This window comes from Labeo rohita, unplaced genomic scaffold (genome assembly GCF_022985175.1).
Source record: "Labeo rohita strain BAU-BD-2019 unplaced genomic scaffold, IGBB_LRoh.1.0 scaffold_232, whole genome shotgun sequence".
Lineage (NCBI taxonomy): Eukaryota > Metazoa > Chordata > Actinopteri > Cypriniformes > Cyprinidae > Labeo > Labeo rohita.
In genome coordinates, this window is record NW_026128572.1 from 29,554 (window position 1) to 56,269 (window position 26,716).

Consider the following 26,716-nt stretch of genomic DNA (forward strand, 5'->3'; position numbering starts at 1 on the left):
ACTAAGAATAACAACGAAACGTTGCTCTTTTGTAAAATAATGAAAGCAAGCAGGATGCACTTTCTACCCTCTTGGTTTCTGTGAACTTGAGTGTGAAACTTCGAAACTCCGTGAATACTTGCCTTACAGACATGAAAAATATAACTATAGAGAGTGAAATATCTACTTTTAAATGAAATATAAACAAATATTCTGATTATGTAATCCATATGAAACACACATGAAGGCGCATCACTGCTGCGGAGATGACAAGTCTATGTCATTGTACCACTTGAGCTGGACTGAACCACATAAAAGGTAAAAAAGGAAAGAACAATGTATGTTATTTCTTACTGCTCATTTTCGCAGGGGGGGCACCCATTGCAGAGAATTGCCACATACCTAATAAAGGAGATGATTTCACATGTTGATAATGTTAGTACACCAATATTACACTATCATGTGACAGTAAAACTGCTTATGAAATCCCTAGTGCCCTGCAGAGTTGATCTGGACTGGAGGACAGTCCTGCTCTAAAACACACACAGAAATCAGTGAACTTACGCTGTAACGGCACTCTCCTCTGCAGCAACGGCCCTTTCACAGTCTGTTTGCTGTCTTTATTGACGGCGATGAAGGCCGTATGAACGCTGCTCACTCCTGCCTGAACGCTGAGCTCCACAATCCGGTTCCTGATGTTCTCTACACCTGCAGGTAGTCCGGCTCGTTCCTGCAGCTCCAGAGAGCGGATCACAGTCCGGGCCGCCAGCCGGTGGATCGTCAGTCTGCAACAAACACAAACCTGATCACACTCTTATTTTAATTGTTTCATGTCACATCTATAATTGTCCTATTGCAGCCAAAACATGCAATCAATAATAAAACTGTATCAGAGGGATTCATTGTTGGCCAAGCACGGAGATGATCCATACAACATGGGTAAATGATTAAGAATAACCTTCATAACAGTAGTTAAGTTCACAGATCACTGATTGAACAGGTAATATCTGCAGCTGTTCCAGAATAATATTGTCACAAATCTGGTCGGTATCCCGCTGTCCGCTCACCACCAGATGTCACTTTCACCTTACCTACACACTCTGACTGTTGCACCACACTCCGGACTACATCTCCTGTCAGGCCTCACGCTGATTGCGTCAACTCAGGTGACCAATCAGCGGCTCTATAAAAGCCCCGGTCTTTTCCAATGCAAGTCACGGATTGTTATTGTTGTGTTTATTATTGTTAGCATTCCCTAGTTTCCTTGTTCCCGAGTTCCTAGTTCCCAGTGTTTTGTTCTCCCGCCTGGTTATCTCGTTTTCGACTGTCTAGCCGCCTGCCTTTTTGGACTATCGCTTGTTAAGGATTATTCTCTACATCTTGCCTGCATTTCACCTGTTTGCTCCTGTTTGACCCTACCTGTTCGACCATGTATCTGTCTCGTCCCTTAAATAAAGGCTCGCACATGGATCTGCTCGCCTCTCGTCTCTCATTCCCCGTCACAACAGGATCCAGCAGCTTCACCCCTGGACATTCAGAAGATATGGACACGGACAGAATTCTTTGCCAGATAAAACAGGGACCACGCACACTCGAACAATATACCCATGAGTTTCTGGCCATATCTAACCACTCCACCCTCCCGGACTGTATCATTATAGAGATATTTTGTGATGGCACAAATGAGCCTTTAAAGGCGAGGCTGAGACGCGAGGGTCCGCGTTCATCACTCGCAGAATTTTTGGACTTTGCTCTGTTGTGTGTGGGCTCTCCGTTTACCGTGGGTGTCTTGGAGGAAGAGCGCGACGCTACGGAATCGCTGACCGCCTGGATCGCTCGTGAAATGGCGGCCATATCGGAGCGCGTGCGAGCAATGGCGACGACTGTGAATAGTGCTGCTCTAATGGCGGCGACAGCGGTGCCTGTTCACAAGATGGCGGCCGCGCCGGAGCGAGTTCATACCCTGGCGGCGACAACAGAGCCCGTGCACAAAATTGCGGCGACTGCGATGCCCGTTCGCAAGATGGCGGTGGCGCCAGTGCATGCTCACCAGATGGTGGCAAAAACGGAGCTCCGTCACATCACAGCTGCTATACCAGAGCCGTATAAAGTCACAGCTGCATTTCGTGAGTCAAGTCAAGTTGCAGCTGTGTCTCCCAAGTCAAGTCAAGTTTCCAAGTCAAGTTTCAGCTGTGTTTCCTGAGTCAAGTCAATTTGCAGCTGCATTCCCTGAGTTAAGTCAAGTTTCCAAGTCAAGTCAAGTTGCAGCTGCGTTTCCTGAGTCAACTCAAGTCTCCAAGTCAAGTCAAGTTGCAGCTGCGTTTCCTGAGTCAAGTCAAGTTTCCTGGTCAAGTCAAGCTACGGCTATTGTTCCTGTGTCAAGTCAAATTACAGTTGTCGCCCCTGTCTCAAGTCAAGTTACAGCCATCTTTCCTGAGCCACTGCACAAGATGGCTGCCACGCCAGAGCCACTGCACAAGATGGCTGCCACGCCAGAGCCACTGCACAAGATGGCTGCCACGCTAAAGCCACTGCACAAGATGGCCGTCGTCTCCAAGCCACTGCACAAGATGGCCGCCGTCTCCAAGCCACTCCACAACATGGCTGCCATTCCAGAACCTGTGGTCAGCACCCGGACGCCACCTGTGGTCATGATGGCCCACGTGCTGGACACACCCCTAATGACGGTATGGGCAGCTAAAGTGGCGCTCCTTCATGTCGCGGCAGCTACCCCTGAGTCAAGTCAAGACACAGAGTCAAGTCAAGACACAGAGTCCAGTCAAGACACAGAGTCAAGTCAAGACACAGCTGCCGTTCTCCACGAGTCAAGCCAGGTCACAGCTGTTCTCCACGAGTCAAGCCAGGTCACAGCTGTTCCCCACGAGTCAAGCCAAGTCACACCTGTTCTCCACGAGTCAAGTCACATTACAGCAGCTGTTCATACTAGGTCGAGTCCAGTCAAGTTTCCAAGTCCAGTCAAGCTTCCAAGTCCAGTCAAGCTTCCAAGTCCAGCAACGTCAAGGCTGTCATTCCTGAGCCAAGTAAAGTCATTGTTAATCTTCACAAGCCAAGTGAAGTCAGGGCCGCTCCTCCTGAGTCAAGCAAGGTCACAGCCGTGGTTCCTGAGTCAAGTAAGGTCATTGATATTTACGACACAAGTCAAATCACAGCCAATCTCCACGAACCAGGTCAAGCCTCAGCCAGTCACCACGAACCAGGTCAAGTCACTGTTGATCCTCATAGGCCAAGTCAAATCATCGCTGGACTTCACGTGTCAGGTCAAGTCACAGCAGCACTTATTGAGCCAAGTCAAGGTATTGCTGTTGTTTCAGAGTCAAGTCACGTCCCGCCTGACGGCCCAGAGTCAAGTCACATCCCGCCTAAAGGCCCAGAGTCAAGTCACGTCCCGCCCGATGGCCCAGAGCCCCGTCACGTCTCGTCTGACCTTCCAGAGCCCTGTCACATCTCGTCTATCTGTCCAGAGCCTCACCATGTCTCGTCTGACCGCCCAGAATCAAGTCAGGTCTCGTCTGACCGCCCAGAGCCAAGTCACGTTTCGTCCGACTTTCCAGAGCCCTGTCACGTCTCGTCTATCTGTCCAGAGCCTCACCATGTCTCATCTGACCGCCCAGAGTCAAGTCACATGATGTCTGCCAGTGTGATGACAATCACCATTCTTAGTATGTGGGCCGCACACTACACTCCAGAGGTCACGTCTGTTCACAAGTCCACCCCGGAGGTCACGTTGGTTCACAAGTCTGCTCCTGAGGTCATGTCTGATCTCAAGCCTGCTCCAGAGCTCCCATCTGATCTCAAGCCTGCTCCAGAGCTCCCGTCTGATCTCAAGCCTGCTCCAGAGGTCCCGTCTGGTCTCAAGTCTGCTCCAGAGGTCCCGTCTGGTCTCAAGTCTGCTCCAGAGGTCCCGTCTGGTCTCAAGTCTGCTCCAGAGGCCCCGTCTGACCACGAGTCAGCCCCAAAGGCCTTCCCTGTCGGAGAAGCCACGCCAATGCCTCCTGAGGTGTCAGCTTCGGCTGTAGATCCTCCTAGGGAGGCGGCGTTATCCTTTGGTCTCTCTGCTTCTCCCCTTATTCTGTCTGCCTCCACTGTCCCTGTTCTCCCCAGGTCCCTGTCCATGACGGAGGTCCCTGCTCTGCCCTGGAGGGCCCCGGCGCCTCCTACTCTGCCTCCTGTTCCGCCCTGGAGGGCTCCTGCGCCTTCTGCTCCGCCCTGGAAGGCTCCTGCGCCTCCTGCTCCGCCTCTGGCTCCGCCCTGGAGGGCTCCTGCGCCTTCTGCTCCGCCCTGGAAGGCTCCTGCGCCTCCTGCTCCGCCTCTGGCTCCGCCCTGGAGGGCTCCTGCGCCTCCTGCTCCGCCCTGGAAGGCTCCTGCACCTCCTGCTCCGCCTCTGGCTCCGCCTTGGAGGGCTCCTGCGCCTCCTGCTCCGCCTCCGGCTCCACCCTGGAGGGCTCCTGCGCCTCCTGCTCCACCCTGGCTCCGCCCTGGAGGGCTCTTGCGCCCCCTGCTCTGCCCTGGAGGGCTCCTGCGCCTCCTGCTCTGCCTCCGGCTCCACCCTGGAGGGCTCCTGCGCCTCCTGCTCCACCCTGGCTCTGCCCTGGAGGGCTCTTGCGCCCCCTGCTCCGCCTTGGAGGGCTCCTGCTCCACCTCCGCCCTGGAGGGCTCCTGCTCTGTCGGTCCTGCCTGTTGCACCACACTCCGGACTACATCTCCTGTCAGGCCTCACGCTGATTGCGTCAACTCAGGTGACCAATCAGTGGCTCTATAAAAGCCCCGGTCTTTCCCCATGCAAGTCACGGATTGTTATTGTTGTGTTTATTATTGTTAGCGTTCCCTAGTTTCCTTGTTCCCGAGTTCCCAGTGTTTTGTTCTCCCGCCTGGTTATCTTGTTTTCGACTGTCTAGCCGCCTGCCTTTTTGAACTATCGCTTGTTAAGGATTATTCTCTACGTCTTGCCTGCGTTTCACCTGTTTGCTCCTGTTTGACCCTGCCTGTTCGACCATGTATCTGTCTCGCCTCTTAAATAAAGGCTCGCACATGGATCCGCTCGCCTCTCGTCTCTCATTCCCCGTCACAAATATTGATAACTGCATTATTATTATGTTGCCCCGATTTTAAACTTCCAAAATGCAGTTTGAATGCGGCTTCAAATGATCCCAAAAACGGTTGTAAATGATACCAGTCGAGGAAGAAGAGTCTTATCTAGTAAAACGATTGGTGATTATCATAAAAATAACACCATTTATATACTTTTTAATGTCAAATGCTTGTTTTGTCTTACTCTGTCTGGACTGTTTTTGTTCCGGTTCATAACAGTTAGGGTATGTCGAAAAACTGAAATGAAATGATTTTTGAAGTTGAGGGAGAAAATATGGTCAGAGTTTTTCGACATACTCTAACTGTCTTGAGCCAGCATACACGGTTCAGGGAGAGAAAGACAAGACGAGCATTGGATATTAAAAAGTATTTCAACTGTATTTTTTAATTCAAATAATAATTTCACTAGATGAGACTCTTCTTCCTTGGCATTTGAAGCTGCATTTTAACTGCATTTTGGAAGTTTAAGCTCAGGGCACCATATCAGTCCATTATATGGAGAAAAATCCTGAAATGTTTTTATCAAAAAACATCATTTCTTTACGACTGAAGAAAGAAAGACACAAACGTCTTTTATGACAAGGGGGTGAGTACATTATCTGTCAATTATTGTTCTGGAAGTGAACTTCTCTTTTAAACGGTTAAGCAATTTTTGCCCCATTTGACATCTGGACATTGTATTTTTATAGTATTTGCTGCCATGTTTACACACATTTTGTGAGTGTGTGTTTGTTTTCTTACCCTGTGTCTTCCGTTGGTTTAAGAGTAAACTGGAGCTGATTAGTCACTGGTTGATCTTTCAGCTTGTATTTCACAGTTACTGTTCCTTCTGTCTCTCCTGAGCTCTATGATGAGAACAGAAAGTAATGTGAGGATTTGGTGATTTTACACTCTTCAACTACTTTCTTACAAGGGCCAGTGTTCAGGCAGTGCAGCAACTTTTCTTAATCACAGAAACACACAAAATTATTGACATTTTGCCTTTTGCCTGTAGGCTACTAATAATTAAAGCATTTGAAGCTTTGACCTGTCCTTTTATCTGAGCGTAGATGAGCGCCCTCTGACCCTGGAACAGAGCAATGATGGGTGGGGACAGCATGTCCACCGTCACGCCCTCAGGAACGGTCCAGTCCACAGAGATATTATTCTCGGCCGGCTGAAGAGCAAACCTGAGCGACTGCATCACCTGACAGAGGAAGACAAGAGAGGGTTGTAAATAAACACCCTAAACCTCTAACACTGACTGGATCCAGTCTGTTTCTACAGCAGGTCTTACTTTGGGCTGCATGCGGTCAGTGCCTGTGATGAACTGAGCGTGACCAGAACCCTCTCTAGCCATTCCTGTGACGAGAGCCGTACTCGCACCCTCACCGATCCCGAAGGAGAAACACCTGAAAACACAAGAGCAGCTCCAGCACTGACCATCAACATGAACTAACCCTGGAGTAAATGAGAGGACTGAGACGAGTGAACAAACCTGTGAGAGTAAACGTGACTCTTCACCAGATCCAGCACCTCCTTAGTGTTCGACACCTCTCCATCAGTGAAGACAAACAGCTAAGAGTGAATCACATTTCAGGCTGAAAAAAAACCACCTCTCCAGTGTTCAAAACGAGTGTTTAATAATCAATATGTTTGGCTGTACCTGTCGAGGGTGATCCGGGTAACAGGGCTGACTATAGATATGTTTCAGTGGCTGTAGGATCTCTGTGCCGCCCATGTCTGCATTCATGTTCTTTACTCTCCTTAGAGCCTCTTCCATAGTTTCCTCACTGTACACGATACTCTGACTGCAACAACACACCACAATCTCTCTCAAAACCACAGCTAAACAACATGAGATAATTCCTGAAGAATAATAAACATCCAGTTACTGACAGAAAGAAGGACTCAAAACGAGAGCCGAATCCATAGATGTTGAAGTAGCATCCCATTGGCAAACTCTTCAGCAGCAGCAGCAGCGTATCCTAGAGAGACACATGTGCAGATGAGCCTGCAATACACTCAAATAAATGTGTCATATCCAAGTCCTAAATCTTACTCTTGCGCTTTCGATGCGCATCTGTGCGTCTTTCCCATGATGCATCTTGCAGCTCATACTGCCGGATCTGTCGACCACAAAAATGAACTCGCCCTGAAACGCCAGTGACGACATCACATCCGCAGGGAACTCTGGGTACAAACTGATCATGAGTGCCGGGTCGCCCATCAGAGAACCTGAAAAAGGGTGTAAATGGCTTGAATTCAGTATGAACCATGTTACGCTATACAAACCACCTGAACAACTCATCAAGCCCTACACTTTTTTTGTGTGAAAGAGCTTTTACATTTGCCAAAAAACTTTTAATATTAAAAACAAACTAGCAAGCCCTGCCCAGAATTAAAAATTAATGCAAAAGTAACATAATGGATTACTTTCCATGAAAAGTAACTAAGTAACGTAATTAGTTACTTTTTTTAGGGAGTAACGCAATATCATAATGCATTACTTTTAAAAGTAACACTGAATATGATCATTCCGTTCAGAACCACAGGCACCATGAAAAAGATTTATTTATGCTCATTATGGTTTGAATAGTGAATTTAAAATACGAAGAGCAAAATAGCAAAACTGTCTGACTATTGACTTGGCTATTGAATTAGCAGAGTTCTACACACGAAAGAACCACAACACCTGTTTTCGCTCTAATACAGTAGGAAGAATGGTTAATAGTGCAAATGATATTGTCACGAATCTGGTCTGTGTCCCGCTGTCCACCAACCACCAGATGTCACTCCCGCATCTCCCATCCTCCACCGCTCTTATTGCGTCAGTCCCCGTGACCAATCAGGCGCCCTATAAAAACCCCGCTCCTTTTAGTGCACTTCACGGTTGGTTGAATTATCCTGTTGTTGTTATCGTTAGCGTTTCCTAGTTTCCTCATTCCTGGTTCCTGGTTTTGTTCTCTCGCCTGGTTTCTCGTTTGGACTGTCTAGCCGCCTGCCTTTTGGACTATCGCTCACGTTTATTGGATTACTCTCTCCCACTGCCTTTGATATTCCTGTCTGCTCCCGTCTCGACCCAGCCTGTACGACCATGTCTTTGTCTCGCGATTCAAATAAAAGCTTGCATATGGATCCGCTCGCCTCTCGTCTCGTTCACTTCGTTACAGAACCAACCGTCACACAAGGATCCAGCAGCTTCACACCCGGACAATCGACAGATATGGACACAGACAGGATTCTTTTCCGGATCAAGCAAGGACCACGCACTCTAGAACAGCATATCCGTGAGTTTCTGGCCATCTCGAATTATTCCACCCTCCCGGACTGTACAATCATGGAAATATTTTGTGATGGCATAAACGATCCTTTAAAAACGAGGCTGAGACGCGAGGGTCCGCGCTCATCTCTGGCTGCTTTTTTAAACTTTGCGTTATTGTGTGTGGGCTCGCCGTGTACTGTGGGGGTCGAGAAGGGGGAACGCGACAACGCGGACGCGGCAGCCCCGCACCCCGCTCGCAGATTGGTGGTGACGTCGGATCACGACGCCAAAACCACGTTTGCCGCCTGGATCGCTCGTGAAATGGCGGCCGTGCAGGAGCGTGCTCAAGCTATGGCGGCGACAGCGGTGCCCGTTCGCAAAATGGCGGCGACTGCGGTGCCCGTTCACAAGATGGCGGCAGCGCCGGTGCGCAGTCACACAATGGCGGCGACGGCGGAGCCCGTTCACAAGATGGCGGCGGAAACAGAGCCCCGTCACGTCACAGCTGCCATACCAGAGCTATATGGAGTTACAGCTGCATTTCCTGAGTCAAGTCGAGTTTCCAAGTCAAGTCAAGCTGCAGCTGTGTTTCCTGAGTCAAGTCACGTTTCCGAGTCCAGTCCAGTTGCAGCTGTATTTCCTGAGTCAAGCAAGTTTACTGCTGCTGTTCCTGTGTCAAGTCAAGCTGGGGCTGTGTTTCCTGCATCAAGTCAAGTCAGAGCTGCTCTTCCTAAGGCAAGTCAAGCTAAAACTGTTTTTCCTGTTTCAAATCAAGCCAGAACTGTAGTTCCTGTGTCAAGTCAAATTACAGCCACGCCAGAGCCACTGCACAAGATGGCTGCCACACCAGAGCCACTGCACAAGATGGCTGCCACGCCAGAGCCAATGCACAAGATGGCCGCCGTCTCCAAGCCGCTCCACAATATGGCTGCCATTCCAGAACCTGTGGTCAGCGCCCGGACGCCACTTGTGGTCATGATGGCCCACGTGCTGGACACACCCCTAATGACAGTACGGGCAGCTAAAGTGGCGCTCCATGTCGCGGCGGCTACCCCTGAGTCAAGCCAAGTCACAGCTGTTCCTCACGAGTCAAGCCAAGTCACAGCTGTTCCTCACGAGTCAAGCCAAGTCACAGCTGTTCCTCACGAGTCAAGCCAAGCCACAGCTGTCCCCCACGAGTCAAGCCAAGTCACACCTGTTCTTCAGGAGCCAAGCCAGGTTACAGCAGGTCCTCATGAGCCAAGTCAAGCTGCTGCTGTTTTTCCAGAGCCAAGTCAAGCTTCAGCCGCTGCTCCAGAGTCAAGTCAGGCTATGGCTGTAGCTTCCAGGTCCAGTCAGGCTTCCAAGTCCAGTCAGGCTTCCAAGTCCAGTCAGGCTTCCAAGTCCAGCAATGTCAAGGCGGTCATTCCTGAGTCAAGCAAGGTATCAGCCGTGGTTCCTGAGTCAAGTGAAGTCAATGATCTTCTCAAGCCAGTTCAAGTCACTGCTGGTCTTCACGTGTCAGATCAAGTCACTGCTGATCTCCATGAGCCAAGTCAAGTCACCGCTGGTCTCTATGAGTCAAAGCAGTTCACTACTGTTCTTCACGAATCGAGTCAAGTCACAGCCAATCTCCAAGAACCAAGTCAGACCACAGCTGATCTTCATGAGCCAAACAAAGTTGTTGCTGCTGTCCCAGGGTCCAGCCACGTCCCGCCTGACGGCCCAGGGTCCAGTCACGTCCCGCCTGACGGCCCAGGGTCCAGTCTCGTCCCGCCTGACGGCCCAGGGTCCAGTCTCGTCCCGCCTGACGGCCCAGGGTCCAGTCTCGTCCCGCCTGACGGCCCAGGGTCCAGTCTCGTCCCGCCTGACGGCCCAGGATCCAGTCTCGTCCCTCCTGACGGCCCAGAGTCAAGTCTCGTCTCGTCTGACCGCCCAGAGTCAGGCCACGTCTCGTCTGACCGCCCAGAGTCAGGCCACGTCTCGTCTGACCGCCCAGAGTCAGGTCACGTCTCGTCTGCCCGCCCAGAGTCAGGTCACGCCCCGTCCGATGACCCTAAGTCAAGTCACATCTCGTCAGACATCCCAAGATCACGGCCTATCATGATAGCCAGCGTACTGGATCCACCACAACCTCCCGATGCTGCTCTTCCTTTAATGGCGGTTGCCATTTGGTGTGTGTGGGCTGCACACTGTGCCCCTGAGGCCACGCCTGTTCACAAGTCAGCTCCTGAGGTCACGTCTGTTCCAAAGTCAATCCCTGAGGCCCCGTCTGGTCACAAGTCGGCTCCAGAGCTCCCCTCACTTGGAGAAGCCATGCCAATGCCTCCTGAGGTGTCAGCCATGGAGGCGGCATCCCCCAATAACCTCTCTGCTTCTCCCCTTGTTCTGTCAGCCTTCTCTGTCTCTGCTTTTCCCACATGGACCTGGCCCTCCAACCCTTGCCCTGTCTCGCTCCCACCCCACCGCACCCCTGGACTGTTGTTCCCTTAGAGCGTCTGGAAGCCGCTCCTTGGGGGGGGGCTATGTCACGAATCTGGTCTGTGTCCCGCTGTCCACCAACCACCAGATGTCACTCCCGCATCTCCCATCCTCCACCGCTCTTATTGCGTCAGTCCCCGTGACCAATCAGGCGCCCTATAAAAACCCCGCTCCTTTTAGTGCACTTCACGGTTGGTTGAATTATCCTGTTGTTGTTATCGTTAGCGTTTCCTAGTTTCCTCGTTCCTGGTTCCTGGTTTTGTTCTCTCGCCTGGTTTCTCGTTTGGACTGTCTAGCCGCCTGCCTTTTGGACTATCGCTCACGTTTATTGGATTACTCTCTCCCACTGCCTTTGATATTCCTGTCTGCTCCCGTCTCGACCCAGCCTGTACGACCATGTCTTTGTCTCGCGATTCAAATAAAAGCTTGCATATGGATCCGCTCGCCTCTCGTCTCGTTCACTTCGTTACAGATATGTGGTGTATATAGAGGGCCGTGAAACAGTGACAGGATGATTTCTCTTACTGTAGAGCAAAATCAGCACTCACTTACAGTGAGTGTCCAGTAAGACATGGAAACCAAATCATGAAGAAATTCTAACATCAGATATTTTACATTACAGTTGTGAGTGTTCATTTAGGGTGAGCTGACCCTTTAAGTCACATTAAGTCATTATCAGTATATATACAGCATACAGACTTCATGTAAAAACAAAAACCATCTACCTGGCTGAGCTGCAGCTGCTCCGGCCTCCACCACAGCAGTGGGCTGATGGGTGTTCTCATAGTACAGAAGCAGCTCGACATCCTTATCAAACCGGTGACCAGCACTCAGATTCACCTACACACACACACACACACACTACAGGCTTCTGGTGATGTTAAGTGCATGATAACTGATGATAACTGAGCATGATACACACACACTCTCACACTCATACACACACTGTACCGTGGCGTGACTGTGCTGTGCATCGAGGAATTCCAGAGGATCCAGAGGGCAGCTGGACTCAAGTCTGGAGATGTGGTCTGAAGATCTCACATCGACACTCAGAGACAGTGTGTAGGGAATAACACATGCTGAGGAAACTTCTGGAACACTGGCAGCTAAAGCTGAAAGAACCAGACAGACAAACAGAGATAATATATAATACCAGTCAATGTAGAGCTCAACAGCCAAACCAGAACTGACCTGTATCAGTGAAAACACTAATAATAATCAGAAATGAGCAGCAAATCAGCATTTGAGAATGATCTAGAGAAACATGTGACACTGAAGCCTGGAGTAATGATGCTGAAAATTCAGGTTTGATCACAGCAATCAATTACATTTTGAAAAGATATTCACATAGAAAACAGCTATTTTAAATTGTAAAAATATTTCACAAATTTACTGTATTTTTGATCAAATAAATGCAGTCTTGGTGAGCAGAAGAGACTTTTTTCAAAAACCTTTGACTGGTAGTGTAATTGACTGGGGAAGTAAGAGGTTTGACTACATCATTCACTATGCTTTCTGGGAAGAATAGTTTCATCAAAATATGTCTTGTACCTATATGTGACCTAAATGTGGCTGAAATCAGGTAAAGATCACCTGCTGGTTTGTATCGTGGGTTGAGTACAGCCGGCAGACAGAAGCGCAGTGCGTTGTCAGCCTGAATGCTGAGCTCGATGACGTAGACGATAGAGATGACGGCAGTCTGACCCGGAGACAAACAGCCGACATTCAGTTTGAACACATCCGGACTCTCATCACTCTCTTCCAGCAGAAACGCCTGCTGACCTGAACTCACAGCATCATCATACTGATCTCGTGCCTGTGAGAGACAAACACACCCATAACCACAAGACCAGAACAACCTAACATACTGAGTTTAGCTCCAGTACACAGATGTGTTCAATTAGGGTTGGGACAGAGCAGGAATCAAGACATAGATCAAATCATAGATAAAACACAACATTGCTGGTGTTTAGACTCACGCTCTGCCTGTCTTGCACCTCCGCCACAATCTCTTGCTCTCCGATCCTGGCACTGAAGTGGCAGACGGCAGCATCAGCAGGCAGCGGGAAGATGAACACGGCCTCCAGCGGATGCTCCTCCTCATTGACATACTGCAGACTGGAACTGACGGAGGCCACGTGATCCTGAATCTGCAGCTGCACCGAGATGATCTTCAGAGGAACTAAAAGAAACACACAAACATCTCAACACTCTCTTCAGAAGATCTACACAAACATTTACAAAATTCATTTAGCAGAAGCTTTTACACAAACATCTCAACAGGTCTTCATCAGATCTTCACAAACATCTCAACACCGTCTTCAGAAGATCTACACAAACATGTTGAGATGTTTGTGCTGCACAAATACACAAACATCTCAACACTCTCTTCAGAAGATCTGCACAAACACACAAACATCTCAACACTCTCTTCAGAAGATCTACACAAACACACAAACATCTCAACACTCTCTTCAGAAGATCAGCACAAACACACAAACATCTCAACACTCTCTTCAGAAGATCTACACAAACACACAAACATCTCAACACTCTCTTCAGAAGAGCAGCACAAACACACAAACATCTCAACACTCTCTTCAGATCTTCAGCACAAACACACAAACATCTCAACACTCTCTTCAGAAGATCTACACACACAAACATCTCAACACTCTCTTCAGAAGATCTACACAAACATCTCAACACTCTCTTCAGAAGATCAGCACAAACACACAAACATCTCAACACTCTCTTCAGAAGATCTACACAAATACACAAACATCTCAACACTCTCTTCAGAAGATCAGCACAAACACACAAACATCTCAACACTCTCTTCAGAAGATCAGCACAAACACACAAACATCTCAACACTCTCTTCAGAAGATCAGCACAAACACACAAACATCTCAACACTCTCTTCAGAAGATCTACACAAACACACAAACATCTCAACACTCTCTTCAGAAGATCTGCACAAACACACAAACATCTCAACACTCTCTTCAGAAGATCAGCACAAACACACAAACATCTCAACACTCTCTTCAGAAGATCAGCACAAACACACAAACATCTCAACACTCTCTTCAGAAGATCTACACAAATACACAAACATCTCAACACTCTCTTCAGAAGATCAAACACAAACATCTCAACACTCTCTTCAGAAGAGCAGCACAAACACACAAACATCTCAACACTCTCTTCAGAAGATCAGCACAAACACACAAACATCTCAACACTCTCTTCAGAAGATCAGCACAAACACACAAACATCTCAACACTATCTTCAGAAGATCAGCACAAACACACAAACATCTCAACACTCTCTTCAGAAGATCAGCACAAACACACAAACATCTCAACACTCTCTTCAGAAGATCTACACAAACACAAACAAACATTCTCTTCAGAAGAGCAGCACAAACACACAAACATCTCAACACTCTCTTCAGAAGATCTACACAAATACACAAACATCTCAACACTCTCTTCAGAAGATCTGCACAAACACACAAACATCTCAACACTCTCTTCAGAAGATCTACACAAACACACAAACATCTCAACACTCTCTTCAGAAGATCAGCACAAACACACAAACATCTCAACACTCTCTTCAGAAGATCTACACAAATACACAAACATCTCAACACTCTCTTCAGAAGAGCAGCACAAACATCTCAACACTCTCTTCAGAAGAGCAGCACAAACACACAAACATCTCAACACTCTCTTCAGAAGATCTGCACAAACACACAAACATCTCAACACTCTCTTCAGAAGAGCAGCACAAACACACAAACATCTCAACATTTTCTTCAGAAGAGCAGCACAAACACACAAACATCTCAATATTCTCTTCAGAAGAGCAGCACAAACACACAAACATCTCAACACTCTCTTCAGAAGACCTACACAAACATCTAAACATTCTCTTCAGAAGAGCAGCACAAACACACAAACATCTCAACATTCTCTTCAGAAGAGCAGCACAAACACACAGACATCTAAACATTCTCTTCAGAAGAGCAGCACAAACACACAGACATCTAAACATTCTCTTCAGAAGAGCAGCACAAACACACAAACATCTAAACATTCTCTTCAGAAGAGCAGCACAAACACACAAACATCTCAACACTCTCTTTATAAGATCAGCACAAAGACACAAACATCTCAACACTCTCTTCAGAAGATCTGCACAAACACACAAACATCTCAACACTCTCTTCAGAAGAGCAGCACAAACACACAAACATCTAAACATTTTCTTCAGAAGAGCAGCACAAACACACAAACATCTCAACACTTTCTTCAGAAGATCTACACAAACATCTCAACACTCTCTTTAGAAGATCTACACAAACACACAAACATCTAAACGTTCTCTTCAGAAGAGCAGCACGGACACACAAACATCTCAACATTCTCTTTAGAAGAGCAGCACAAACACACAAACATCTAAACATTCTCTTCAGAAGAGCAGCACAAACACACAAACATCTCAACACTCTCTTCAGAAGAGCAGCACAAACATCTCAACACTCTCTTCAGAAGATCTACACACACATCTAAACATTCTCTTCAGAAGAGCAGCACAAACACACAAACATCTCAACACTCTCTTCAGAAGAGCAGCACAAACATCTCAACACTCTCTTCAGAAGATCTACACACACATCTAAACATTCTCTTCAGAAGAGCAGCACAAACACACAGACATCTAAACATTCTCTTCAGAAGAGCAGCACAAACACACAAACATCTAAACATTCTCTTCAGAAGAGCAGCACAAACACAAACATCTCAACACTCTCTTCAGAAGAGCAGCACAAACACACAAACATCTCAACATTCTCTTCACAAGAGCCACACAAACATAAAGATCTCAACACTTTCTTTAGATCTACACAAAAATCTCAACACTTTTCAGAAAATCTACACAGACACACACATCTCAACACCATCTTCAGAAGATCGACACAAACATCTCAACACTCTCTTCAGAAGATCTACACAAACATCTCAACACTTTCTTCAGAAGATCTACACAAACATCTCAACACTCTCTTTAGAAGATCTACACAAACACACAAACATCTAAACGTTCTCTTCAGAAGAGCAGCACGGACACACAAACATCTCAACATTCTCTTTAGAAGAGCAGCACAAACATCTAAACATTCTCTTCAGAAGAGCAGCACAAACACACAAACATCTCAACACTCTCTTCAGAAGAGCAGCACAAACATCTCAACACTCTCTTCAGAAGATCTACACACACATCTAAACATTCTCTTCAGAAGAGCAGCACAAACACACAAACATCTAAACATTCTCTTCAGAAGAGCAGCACAAACACACAAACATCTAAACATTCTCTTCAGAAGAGCAGCACAAACACACAAACATCTAAACATTCTCTTCAGAAGATCAGCACAAACAAACAAACATCTAAACATTCTCTTCAGAAGAGCAGCACAAACACACAAACATCTAAACATTCTCTTCAGAAGAGCAGCACAAACACACAGACATCTAAACATTCTCTTCAGAAGAGCAGCACAAACACACAAACATCTAAACATTCTCTTCAGAAGAGCAGCACAAACACACAAACATCTCAACACTCTCTTCAGAAGAGCAGCACAAACACACAAACATCTCAACATTCTCTTCACAAGAGCCGCACAAACATAAAGATCTCAACACTTTCTTTAGATCTACACAAAAATCTCAACACTTTTCAGAAAATCTACACAGACACACACATCTCAACACCATCTTCAGAAGATCAGCACAAACACACAAACATCTCAACACTCTCTTCAGAAGATCAGCACGAACACACAAACATCTCAACACTCTCTTCAGAAGATCTACACAAACACACAAACATCTCAACACTCTCTTCAGAAGATCTACATGAATACACAAACATCTCAACACTCCCTTCAGAAGATCTACACAAACATCTCAACACTCTCTTTAGAAGATCAGCACAAACATCTCAACACTCTCTTTATAAGATCAGCACAAAGACACAAACATCTCAACACTCTCTTCAGAAGATCAGCACAAACACACAAACATCTCAACACTCTCTTCAGAAGATCTACACGAACACACAAACATCTCAACACTCTCTTTAGAAGATCAGCACAAACACACAAACATCTTAACACTCTCTTCAGAAGATCAGCACAAACACACAAACATCTCAACACTCTCGTCAGAAGATCTGCACAAACACACAAACATCTCAACACTCTTTTCAGAAGATCTACAGGAACACACAAACATCTCAACACTCTCTTCAGAAGATCTACACGAGCACACAAACATCTCATCACTCTCTTCAGAAGATCAGCACAAAGACACAAACATCTCAACACTCTCTTCAGAAGATCTACACAAACATCTCAACACTCTCTTTAGAAGATCAGCACAAACACACAAACATCTCAACACTCTCTTCAGAAGATCAGCACAAACACACAAACATCTCAACACTCTCTTCAGAAGATCTGCACAAACATCTCAACACTCTCTTCAGAAGATCAGCACAAACACACAAACATCTCAACACTCTCTTCAGAAGAGCAGCACAAACACACAAACATCTCAACACTCTATAAGATCTGCACAAAGACACAAACATCTCAACACTCTCTTCAGAAGATCTGCACAAACATCTCAACACTCTCTTCAGAAGATCAGCACAAACACACAAACATCTCAACACTCTCTTTAGAAGATCAGCACAAAGACACAAACATCTCAACACTCTCTTCAGAAGATCTACACAAACATCTCAACACTCTCTTCAGAAGATCAGCACAAACACACAAACATCTCAACACTCTCTTTATAAGATCTGCACAAAGACACAAACATCTCAACACTCTCTTCAGAAGATCTGCACAAACATCTCAACACTCTCTTCAGAAGATCAGCACAAACATCTCAACACTCTCTTCAGAAGATCTACACAAAGAATAAGCATAATTTCTGAAAGATCATGTGACACTGAAAGCTGTAGTAATATACTGTAGCTTAGCATGAGAAGAGAACATTTTAAAATATATTCAAATAGAATTTTTCTTTTCTTTTTTTTTTTTTTAATGGTAGATTTACTGTTTTTTACTGTAGGCTGTTTTTGTTTTTTAAACAAACAAATGCAACCTTTTTTATGAACCCATTAACAAATCATACTGACCTTTTTTAATGGTAGTGTATATTATAGGCTATATTTTATTTATAATATATAGGCCCATTTTGAAAGCATGTATCTTAATCCTCAAAACAGTCATTGAATGGCACGACATTCATCACATTTTTGATTTATCATTTGAAGTATCATTATCATTAGAAGCAAAAAAGGAGCAAAAACGTGGATATAAATTAGGCTGTATTTGTGAGCTTTTAGTAAACTCTTTCGAAATTTGATATTCAAACCAACCGCAGCCAATCAGCAAACAAAAGCTTTAATGTTAATTCTTCTAAACAAGAAAAAAACATATCTTGCTTCATCGTATCTAAATGCTTCCTATTGTTTTGACGCAGCAGTTGCGCTACAGAAGGTCAAGCAAACACTGAAGTACTGAAGTCGTTGTTAAGGAAATGATACACAGTCAGGTCTAGGAGCGGAAGTATTGGTGTAAACTAGCAGCGAACACCACTACCACACTGACCGCAAACAGTGCGACACGTGTGTTAAAGCACGTAGATCCCGTTGAGAAACACTAATCTACTCAAACATCTCAACACTCTCTTCAGAAGATCTGCAGATATGTTTGTGTAGAACAAAGGGAAAGTTTGAGATGTTGAGTGTCGAACTTCTGAAGATAGTAAACACACAAACATCTCAACACAGTCTTCAGAACATCTACACATGAGAAAATACAGTATTGACAATTAAGCAGATTTATACACACACCATTAAAGCTGTAATCATAAGGAGGAAGTGGAGAGTTTTTACCTGGCACATTTTTCTCAGACACCAAACCACAGCAGTTCACCATCATGACGCACTGTGAGAACAAATCAGTTTTACTGCACATTATATTTCATTTAACTTGTGTGTCTTAACATAACCTCAAATAAATTTAAAATAATCTACTGGCAGATGAAGAACCACTGTAAGTGTATCAGTACAGTAACATTCTAAACACACACGCTTATGTAATCTCATTTCCTGGTGAAATCATTTCCTCATGAATTTAAAGTCCAGGAACTCAAAACAATGAAACTAATCTGGAGAAGAGATCTTCAAAGAGGGCAAACAACACCACCACCATTGCTAATTTACGACCTCCTTCCTTCCTCTTCTTTCCTGCATTTCAAGAATATCTATTTACCACGTGTGTTATGTCTTGTGAATGTTTTGTTTTTCCCCTTCATGTTTGGCATCATTTTAAAGGTCTCAGTGTGATTGGTAAAATGGTCTCATTTCACAGCAGTCACTTATATTAGGAGGAAGATTAAAAACTTTTGTGGAATTGTGTTTTGCTGCTGAGGGGTGTGTTTTCCCTTTAGGGTCGGGTGAGAATCTCCAGCCAGGTGTGACCCTGGGTCGTGAGATCTCCTAATAAACCAAAAGGTCTTTGTGTTTTTACAACTGATTGGAAGATGTGTTTGTTCTGGTCTGGATACATCTCCTACTTTTAGATTAATCTTTGAGCAATTGATGTTAGGTATTTATCTGAATTGGAACTGAATATAATTCTGAATTGGATTCTCATTGTTTAATTGACAAATAAATATGTTACATTTTACCTGACAAATAAGTAGTTACATTTGAATATTGAATACCCAAACTCTGGAAAATCACCCAACACTGTCTGGGATGCAGACACACTCTGTCAGTTTAAATCTAGACCTATCTCTTTAACCTGGCTTACAAATAACACATAAACATATTCCTATAATTCAAATCCGTTAAAGGATTGTTAGGCTGCATTAATTAGGTCAACCAGAACCGGGAACACTTCCCATAACACCTGATGTACTCAGTGCATCGTCAGAAGAATGGCATCTACGCTAATATTAGTCTTTTTTCTTTCTTATTCCGAGGTCACCTTAACCACCAGATCCAGTCTGTATCCAGATCAGATGGTGGATCGGCACCTGAGACAACCTCTACAGCATGAATATCAGCACAATTGGCACAAGACCATGGGAACCAGATGAGTCCTCTGTGTCTGGCCAGAGGAGAACTGGCCCCTCGACTGAGCCTGGTTTATCCCAAGGTTTATTTCTCCATTCTGTCACAGATGGAGTTTTGGTTCCTTGCCGCTGTCACCTCGGGCTTGCTTAGTTGGGGACACTTGACTTGACTTGACTTGATTTGATTGTGCTGTGCATTCACTGTTGGCCAAGTGAATTGCGAAGCGATATAAGATCTTTAATGAACAAATAATTAAAAGTACGGGATTTCCAGAATAATAAAATATCTAAATTAATTTTATTTCTAAATTTGTGATCAGTTTAAATTAGAGAAACCGCCTAAATTTATGATCACTTGAAACTGGAGTTAGATTAAACACAAAGCTAGATTAAAATTTAATCTAAATAATGATAAATTAAGTAGATTTTACAGAAGCACTGTGAAAAGACCGAACATGCATTAAACCTTCAACCAGGGAGCTGGACTCAGCCTTTGGGCCAGCGAGGGGATCCTTACAGTTGGTGACGTTCCCTAGTGATCTCCCAGTCTCAGGTGAGGGTCTTTTCAGCGCAACATTCAAATGTGCTCTGGAAAGAGGTTTGAGCTTCTCCTTCCCTTTCTTCAGCTGCTGCGGTAAGTCAATTCTTATTTGCCTTTTAGAAGTGTTGAGGGAAAGCTTAGACGCACCCAATATATACATATTTGTTGAATGAGTCGAAATATCCGGAGTATCCTTTTACTATTGTTTAATGGCTTTGTAACAATAATTTTGCAACATTCGAAAAGCAAACAGTTATATTTAAAGAATTTAAGGAAATTTGTAATTGCATTAATTAGAATGCAATGCACCAGACACTTTCTTATTAACTCTCCACGTTACAAGGACCTAATAAGGACTTAACAAATGTTTAATTGTCAATGCACCACAAATCATATTGCACTATTTGCTGCCTAACCTTTAAATACCTCTTCTGCACATTATCATGCACAGTTATTATGTAAAGTACTTGTCTGTCTTAAGTTATGTGTATGTATAGTCTATTATTTATAGTATATGTATAGTTACATGTATAGGTTTAAAAAAAAATTTTTTTCTACGTTTAGTGTATTTATATTCATATTTATGTTTATTTATGTAGCACTGTGGTCCTGCGAGACACGACATTTTGTTCCACTGTATGTCCACACATACATGGAATGACAATAAAGCTTGACTTGACTTGACTTGACTTAGAAAGACAATCATGTTTCACTAGAATTTGTATGTTAAAGTGAGGTTGAGCAATGCAATGCAAAAAAAAATAGAGAATTTCAAAAGAAACTCTAATCAGTCCCAGAGAACTACTGCTGCTATACAGGAGTCCCAGTGACTATAATTAAAAGAAGAGACACTACAAATTCAAAATCTGAAACTGTAATGCACATAATGGTAATTGTAATGTCACTGAGACGCTTGTAGCCAACCCTGAGGGTTAAACTCATTCAAAGGACATTAACTTCTCCTGTAAGAGAATTAATTAATTAGAGAATCAAATTAAGTGTATTGAAAATCACTCAAAAGTGGGAAAACCTCTTATATCAGAATATTTGGCTCAACAACATTGCTCAAAGTTCAGTCTTAATAAATATAGCATATAGCTTGGTTTTATTTTAGACTAATAAAAAAACAAACAAAAAAAAAAAAAAAAAAACAAATTACTATACTCCTGTATGAGTTTAAGTCGTTATCTTTAGCAGACAGACAAATACGAAGAAACCATAAGCTATGTGTAAACTCTGCATTTGCTCTGGGTTTGCCCAACCCCCAAACCTTCTCGTACTTGAACAGATTCTGAAAAAATTGCACTTACATCTAAGCTCATAAGCAAAAAAGACATTTCATACTAATTTATTAATCTATGTTCATGTTAGTTAATAAGAATTCAGTTGTTCATTGTTTGCTCATGGTGGTTCATCAAAAGAGATCAAAAGAAGGTGGTTAGGAGCAAGAACTGTAAGAAAAGAAAATGAAAGGAAGAAAGAATTTCTTTATCTTCTATTCTGTGCAAAAATCTTCAATGAGAAAAGTTTACATACCCACAATTTACCTGTTAAAATGATCGATCTGATTGCAATCACTTGAATAGGCCAAATCCACCCAAGGCCATAAGATGATGTAAATTTGATTTTGTTGACATGCAACCCAGTAACAAGTGAAGGTACAAGCTTTGGCTTTCTTGCAACAAAACCACAAACACGGTGGTGCAAGTGTTGTACCACCCCTCTCTGGGGGCATCAACTCTGAATCTGATCAGAAAGCTCATTTTTACTTTGGCATGTGATTTAAAGTTGTGTGTGATGTTAAGATCAGGCAGAGATTCACTAGTCTTTACAGACTGCAGAGATGGAAATGTTCAATGTATAAAAAGCATAAGAAAATGCCAATTGCTAAGCTAATAGTACAGCACCAAAACCAGCAAATTAATGCTTTGAAGTTTGAACACAGATCTGACTAGTGTAAACAGTATGATTTGGAAAGATTTTCCCAGGAGATCTGGGTGACATGAAGCCTGTAACACTTCAGACTGTAAGAACACTTAAACACTTAAGGTGCAACATGCTTAGACTGTGCTGAAACACCAACAATCAGATCTGACCATTGTTTATTTTGATCTTTGTTTGCTAAAGCATGATCATGACAATAATACATTTTTTTGTAAACTAAAACAAGTTTGCTCCTGATGGTATGCAATCCCAGATCACAACCATCTCCAATAACTGTATGGCTATGTTCACCAGTCTTAAAGGAACACTCCTCTTTTTTTGAAAATAGGCTCATTCTCCAACTCCCCTAGAGTTAAACAGTTGAGTTTTACTATTCCTGGTCTGGCGGTAGCACTTTTTGCGTTGAGTTTTAAATAGGAAAAATATCAAAACTCTTTGGTCATTTTTGTGTGAGACGCTAACAGTCTAATTAGATTCAATGATCTATGCTAAGCTATGCTAAAAGTGCTACCGCCAGACCCGGAGATCGGCTGAATGGATTTGAAAACAGTAAAACTCAACTGTTTAAATCTAAGGGAGTTGGAAAATGAGCTGATTTTCAAAAAAAGTGTAGTGTTCCCTTTAAGGCATTTTGCGAAAAGGCTCAAAATTAAACTGTCTTCTTCTCTATCTGTTTTCCTTTCAGGCTGACTGCTGTCATCTCTGAGGGACAAATTCAACAAGGATGTCTGGTCCCACCTACATCAACTTACACACACAACAAGGAGATGGGTGCAGAGATACTTCAAGGGGTCATTCACACCTCATAGCACTGCAAGTACTTACACAAGCTCCCAGTGTAACATAGATTACGGTAGGCTAAATATCACCCATCTCCTATACACAAACATACAGACATACAAACATACATAACACATTTTTACTGCTGTGATCACACAACATCCTTACATGGCATAATTCATTAGGATATCCAGGTCTAAATTACTCACATCATTCAAATCACACATTATTTACTTCATACATATAGGTCAAAGGAATTTATTTTCATAATTTCATTTCAATTATGGCAAACATTGCTGCAACTTTAAAGTCTTGGGAAATGTTATGGTCTTACAAACATATTGTATGTAAACACTGTAATGTGCAAAGGACTTGCATGGCTACAGTCACACATCAATTAATTCAAATTCTATCTACAAACTCTAAAATGAGACCTATTCCACAATGCAACCGGTCTCTTAGAACAAATATTTATGTCCAATCATTGGCATTGTTGCAAACTAGGGGGCCCACTAGTTTACAGCACATGTCTAATGATAATACAAATGTATCTAAATAGATAAAGATCCATCAGTTATACAATTTTCAACCTGCCTTATCAAATGTGACTTTAGTAGACATGCAAAGAATGATTAAAAATCTAAACAACAGATTTTAGATCTTTGTTTCTGTGAATTTCGATATTATAATGGTAATTATGAAGTTGTGTTTTTCTGTGTTTGATTATATGACATATTTTAATTATGCATACCACGGTAAACATACCGGCTACACTGATTTTGCTACTTCTCTTTTATTCTAGACCAAGTACCTAAATCCAAATTACATTGCATATTGGTAGTAAACAATCTGGTAACCAAATGAGACCTGTTCACTAAATATTTGACTGAAAAATGGAGACCTTTTTACCACTCATAATTTTGACATGATTGTTTTGTTTATCTCATAACCCTCTTCTCATTCCATTACATCACTAAAGTCGTCAGCATTCAGTTATTGCATGGTTACTCAGGGGTTGTGTAGATGTCTCGCATGCACTGGAGCATCGTCAGTGAAATAATTCCTTCACCTATGGAAATCTGACAAATTCTGCGAAATACACCTTCTACCTGGAGGTGACTGAAAACTGAAGCAGGTCAGATAAACATCCTGGGGAGGATGGCACTTGACATAGATGCATCCCCAGAATGAAAGGTGTAGAAGATTTTCATTAATCTTGAATCAATTTAAAACACAGAATTATGCCTATACATAAGAGGATATTATTCTACTATTATTATCTGACTATGTGTATTAACTCTGTGCAGTGAGCTTAGAGCAAAGATTATGTTGTAGAATTTTCCTTGCTCAAAATAAATAGCTTTGAAGAGGTTTTGAAGTCAGATAGACCTTTATTAACAAGTTAACAAAAGGCCGAGTAATGTTCGAACACCACTCCAGAATTTCGTCTCTAGCACACATATATACATCCTGAAGCATTCCATATATGCACTGTTGTATTTTTGGACAAGGTATTTTTTACCATATATGAATTCCTGAAGGTGGATCAATAGCTGTCATGTATTTCTAGCTCCTGAACAGGTTCGTTCCATACATGAGTGTTTTTCAAGCTTTAAATAGTTCTCTTTGCTCTAAGCTCACTGCACAGAGTTAATACACATAGTCAGATAATAATAGTAGAATAATATCCTCTTATGTATAGGCATAATTCTGTTTTAAATTGATTCAAGATTAATGAAAATCTTCTACAAAGGACACTTTCAGCTCATGCGTGATTGACTTGACAGACCTGAACAAGTAATTGTACGGACTGACTACCACCACTGTCAGTGCAGGTGGAAACACACCTGACCGAAAAGACTGCAGTAATGCAGAACATCCTCTTTCAAAGAGACTTGTGTTTCACTGATGTGAATTATGCAGTGCTTTCATCAACCTGTCTTAATGTTGTTATTTCAGTCGACCAACCTGCTCCTGCACTCATCACCTAATGCTGCCTGCCCTGCAAAGACTTTGACAGTAGACATGATTTGGAAATCTAATTATGAATTCGGAATTCTTACTGCTGAAAATGAGATCATTGTAAAATCCATTTTCTCTCCGGTAGATCACCAGTGTAAGCTTCATTGTGAAAACGTCTACACCACACTTGTCAACATAGGCCCTAGTTACAATAAAAATGTATCTTTTGGCTATTTTGGAAAAAACATGTGGTGTTTTCCCCATATGGTAATGAAGGTTGTTTAGACGCTTTCACTTTCACTTCGAATTCGCAATCTTGTCACGTTTTACAAGAAAAGATTACACCTATTATCTGTTTTGCTTACTTTTACACAACTTTCACTTGTTAAGACTAAAACAAAAGATGGATTCATTTGTAGCCTATTCTTTATTAAAAGCACAACAATAAAACAGGCTACAATGACAACCTTTATTAACAAAAATTAAGAAGATGAAGCATGACATGCTGTAGCCTATATACCAACTAATAAATTACAGAACGTTTAGCAAACACTGAGGAACCAAAATAAATAAATAAATAAAATAAATAAATAACATAAAATAAAATAAATAAGTAAATAAATTTTTTTTTGCTGCAAGTTTTAGTGAACACTTAATTAACACTAACTTATTTTTATTTATGTAAATTAGTTGTTGAAGTTGTTGTTGAATTTTTATTATTATTATTATTATTATTATTATTATTATTTGCACATATGTTTTTTGTTCATAATGATGGAATTTGTATGCTGAGAAAAGCAAGTATTCAAATAAAAATAATTTGATCAATCCCTCAATGGCATTTTAGTGCAAACCATTAGCCTAGTTTACGCAAAGTTACTACTTGAGCACTAGTTAAAACACAAATTATGTAAAATAACTGAGTTAAAATCATTTGCTGATAGCTTGGTCCTCCCAAGTTAAAAACATCGCATCTGCGTCCCTGTTCCGTGGGGCAGACAGGCGCACTGACGCTCAGTAACGGTGAGCTCACTTGAGATCAAGGGAGGGAGGTTTATCTGCACAGCTCTTACCAGCTGACCTCAGTTACACTTACAAGAATAATAGTAAGTCATTGCAATTTTAAAAGTGATAATTGCAATAAAAAAAATTTTACATAAGACACTACAAGCAATTAAATAATTACTTCATTTGTTCTCTTACAAAGTAAAAATAAACATGAAAAAAAAAAAAAAACTTACTGCTTTTATCAATCCTCAGTCAGTAAATAAGATGAAAATGACTTTCTTACTGAGCCTGTCAAGATGTTACAGGAAAAATGTGAAGATTTGGAATAAGAGAAACTAATTTTCCTTCTTCTTCTTTTGATTTAGCAAAACAACATATTGTGCATTTCTGCCACCTACTGAGATGGAGTGAAATCTTTAGTGTGGAGTAAAAACCCTTATAACTAAATTATTTTCAATTATATTTGTGGCCTTTAAGAATTCTTATAAAATCTTGTTAAAAATTTGTGAAGA

The 26,716-nt window shown here is 42.9% G+C and overlaps 2 protein-coding genes across 7 annotated transcripts in view; one reads left to right on the top strand and one right to left on the bottom strand.

The window, feature by feature from the left end:
• Positions 1-275, top strand: part of LOC127159596 (von Willebrand factor A domain-containing protein 5A-like) — a 14,191-nt gene extending 13,916 nt beyond the window's left edge. Inside the window, exon 12 of the mRNA XM_051102382.1 lies at positions 227-275. Within this exon, the coding sequence (XP_050958339.1) occupies positions 227-275 (49 nt within the window). The remainder of the gene's footprint in view (positions 1-226) is intronic.
• A 32-nt stretch (positions 276-307) lies between these two features.
• LOC127159594 (von Willebrand factor A domain-containing protein 5A-like) lies at positions 308-26,555 on the bottom strand. 6 transcript variants are annotated; one of them, XM_051102374.1, is made up of 15 exons: positions 26,438-26,555; positions 18,783-18,834; positions 12,772-12,974; positions 12,386-12,608; positions 11,744-11,904; positions 11,518-11,632; positions 7,130-7,305; positions 6,967-7,055; positions 6,734-6,878; positions 6,566-6,645; positions 6,365-6,479; positions 6,116-6,274; positions 5,830-5,933; positions 544-764; positions 308-381 (listed from the first exon to the last, which is right to left on the bottom strand). In XM_051102374.1, exons 2-15 carry the CDS (start codon positions 18,826-18,828, stop codon positions 323-325), a joined length of 1,896 nt encoding a protein of 631 aa, XP_050958331.1. In that variant the 5' UTR covers positions 18,829-18,834; positions 26,438-26,555; the 3' UTR covers positions 308-322. The 6 variants fall into 6 exon arrangements, with proteins under 6 accessions (XP_050958331.1, XP_050958333.1, XP_050958335.1 ...); XM_051102376.1 differs by having other exon boundaries at positions 26,480-26,519; XM_051102378.1 differs by lacking the exon at positions 26,438-26,555 and adding an exon at positions 22,058-22,179 and having other exon boundaries at positions 11,744-11,898.
• Positions 26,556-26,716: the final 161 nt, after the last annotated feature.